The sequence below is a fragment of the Pinus tabuliformis genome, chromosome 8 (assembly GCF_031772625.1).
Source record: "Pinus tabuliformis cultivar Carrire ecotype Pingquan chromosome 8, CPIR1, whole genome shotgun sequence".
Lineage (NCBI taxonomy): Eukaryota > Viridiplantae > Streptophyta > Pinopsida > Pinales > Pinaceae > Pinus > Pinus tabuliformis.
Window position 1 is genome coordinate 1,233,969,540 of NC_142294.1, and position 1,875 is coordinate 1,233,971,414.

Below are 1,875 nucleotides of genomic sequence, written 5' to 3' on the forward strand. Positions count from 1 at the left end.
GAACTACCTTCTCCTTCCAGGATCCTCAAGCTTCCTCCTCCTTCAGCTAACTCAAATCCTTCAAGCCTTCCCATCTCCCCTGCTTATAAGATATTAGAACCAGAGAATGCAGCGCAACCTTCTTCAATGGATCTAGAAGTGGCTCTAATCCTCATCACTCAGGACAATATTCTCACGGAAGAACAAAACATGCCCTCAAAAATGGATGAAGATCCAGAGAGTATCAGCTTAGAAGGTCTAGACATACTCAAGCTGGAGACAGTCTGCAAACAAAAAGAGTACAACTCAATCCCTCCATGGGAAATCGAAAGGCTAGAAGGAGTTCTCAGCAAAGCGCATCACAACAAATGCTTAGGAATACAAGCAGGAAGCCCATGGGATGGAAAGAAAATACTAAAAGAAACAAAAAAAAGAGGGCGCAAAACGGACCTGCAGAGGACCATCATACTAGGAGAATTGCTCATGGAATCTGGAATATTTCCTAAGCTGACAAAGTTCTACAAATCTCAACCCCACAGTTCCTAAATCTCAACCCCATAGTTCCTCATGAAGCTTCTTTCCTGGAACGTAAGAGGATTGAATAGTGCTTCCAAACATAGAATGTTAAAAAATGTGATACAGCAAGAAAATCCCTCCATAGTTTTTCTTCAAGAAACAAAAAGCAACAGTACCATCTTAGAAAAGATTCTGAGAAAGATCTGGGCCGGCTGCAACTCAGTCACTGTGGATGCCTCAGGTGCATTGGGGGGACTAGCGATCATTTGGAACCCACAACTACTCACTCTTCATGATTTCCATGCTTCTCATTTTTTCATCCAAGCCACTTTTCATCTCACAGGAACAGACATTCATGGTCACCTTTCAAACGTCTACTTCTCGCAACAATTAAATCAGAAACTGGTGCTTCTGGATACTCTCACGACTCTGAATTCAAATAGACAATTTCCACTTTGGATTGGAGGGGGCGATTTCAACATCATCAGAGCCCTGGAAGAAAAAAGCGGCGACAGAACGAAATTAGGAGACAGTATTGGCTTTCATAATTTTATTCAAAATAATCACCTCATGGACATTCACACCTCAAATGGAGTCTATACCTGGTCCAATAAACGCAGTGGATCTCAACACATCGCCTTAAGATTGGATCGCTTTCTTATTTCGGACAATGCCATACACCTTGGAGGGGATTTTCACGCCTCTATTGTGCCCCACGGAGGATCCGACCACTGGCCCATTATGCTGAAATGGGCTCGCCCAGGCACAAAAAGCAACAGACCCTTTCGATTTGAGGCATTTTAGTTCACCAACCCCAGTTTCAAATTAGTGGTGAAGGAGGCATGGAAAACCTTCAAACCCTCTGAAGGAACCAAAATGTTCCAATTTCAACAGAAATTGAAAAGTCTCAAACAGGTTCTCAAAAATTGGAATCATATCCAATTTGGCAATATATTTGAGCAGCGAAAAAATTGGAGCAGCAAATGTGCACTTTACAACAAAATATTATTATGGAGGGGCAAATAGGAGATAGAGCGCACCAGGAGCAGATACTTTGGACTGAAATCGAGACACGCAGACAGCAGGAAGAAACTCTGTGGTGGCAAAAATCTCGCATTCACTGGCTAAAGGAGGGGGAGAAAAACACGAAGTTTTTCCATAGATCCACAATCCAAAGGAGGATGAACAATAATATAGCATTCATTAACAATAGGCAGGGGGAAGAATTAGAAAAGCATGAAGAAATGGAAAAGGAATTCCAAGAACACTTTAAGGAAATCCTCAAGGAACAACCAGAAAGCAGAGATTAGGCTATTAAAAAAATTACATAGCTCATCCCTAAAATAATTACGGAAGACCACAACAAACAACTGCTTCAAC

The 1,875-nt window shown here is 41.8% G+C and overlaps 1 protein-coding gene across 1 annotated transcript; it reads left to right on the forward strand.

The window, feature by feature from the left end:
• The first annotated feature begins 600 nt into the window (after window positions 1-600).
• LOC149239850 (uncharacterized) lies at window positions 601-1,299 on the forward strand. Its single transcript, XM_089369988.1, has one exon. It carries the CDS (start codon window positions 601-603, stop codon window positions 1,297-1,299), a length of 699 nt encoding a protein of 232 aa, XP_089226114.1.
• Window positions 1,300-1,875: the final 576 nt, after the last annotated feature.

Coding starts and splice junctions, on each gene's coding strand:
- LOC149239850 (XM_089369988.1), top strand. CDS start 601: ATGTTAAAAAATGTGATACAGCAAGAAAATCCCTCCATAGTTTTTCTT.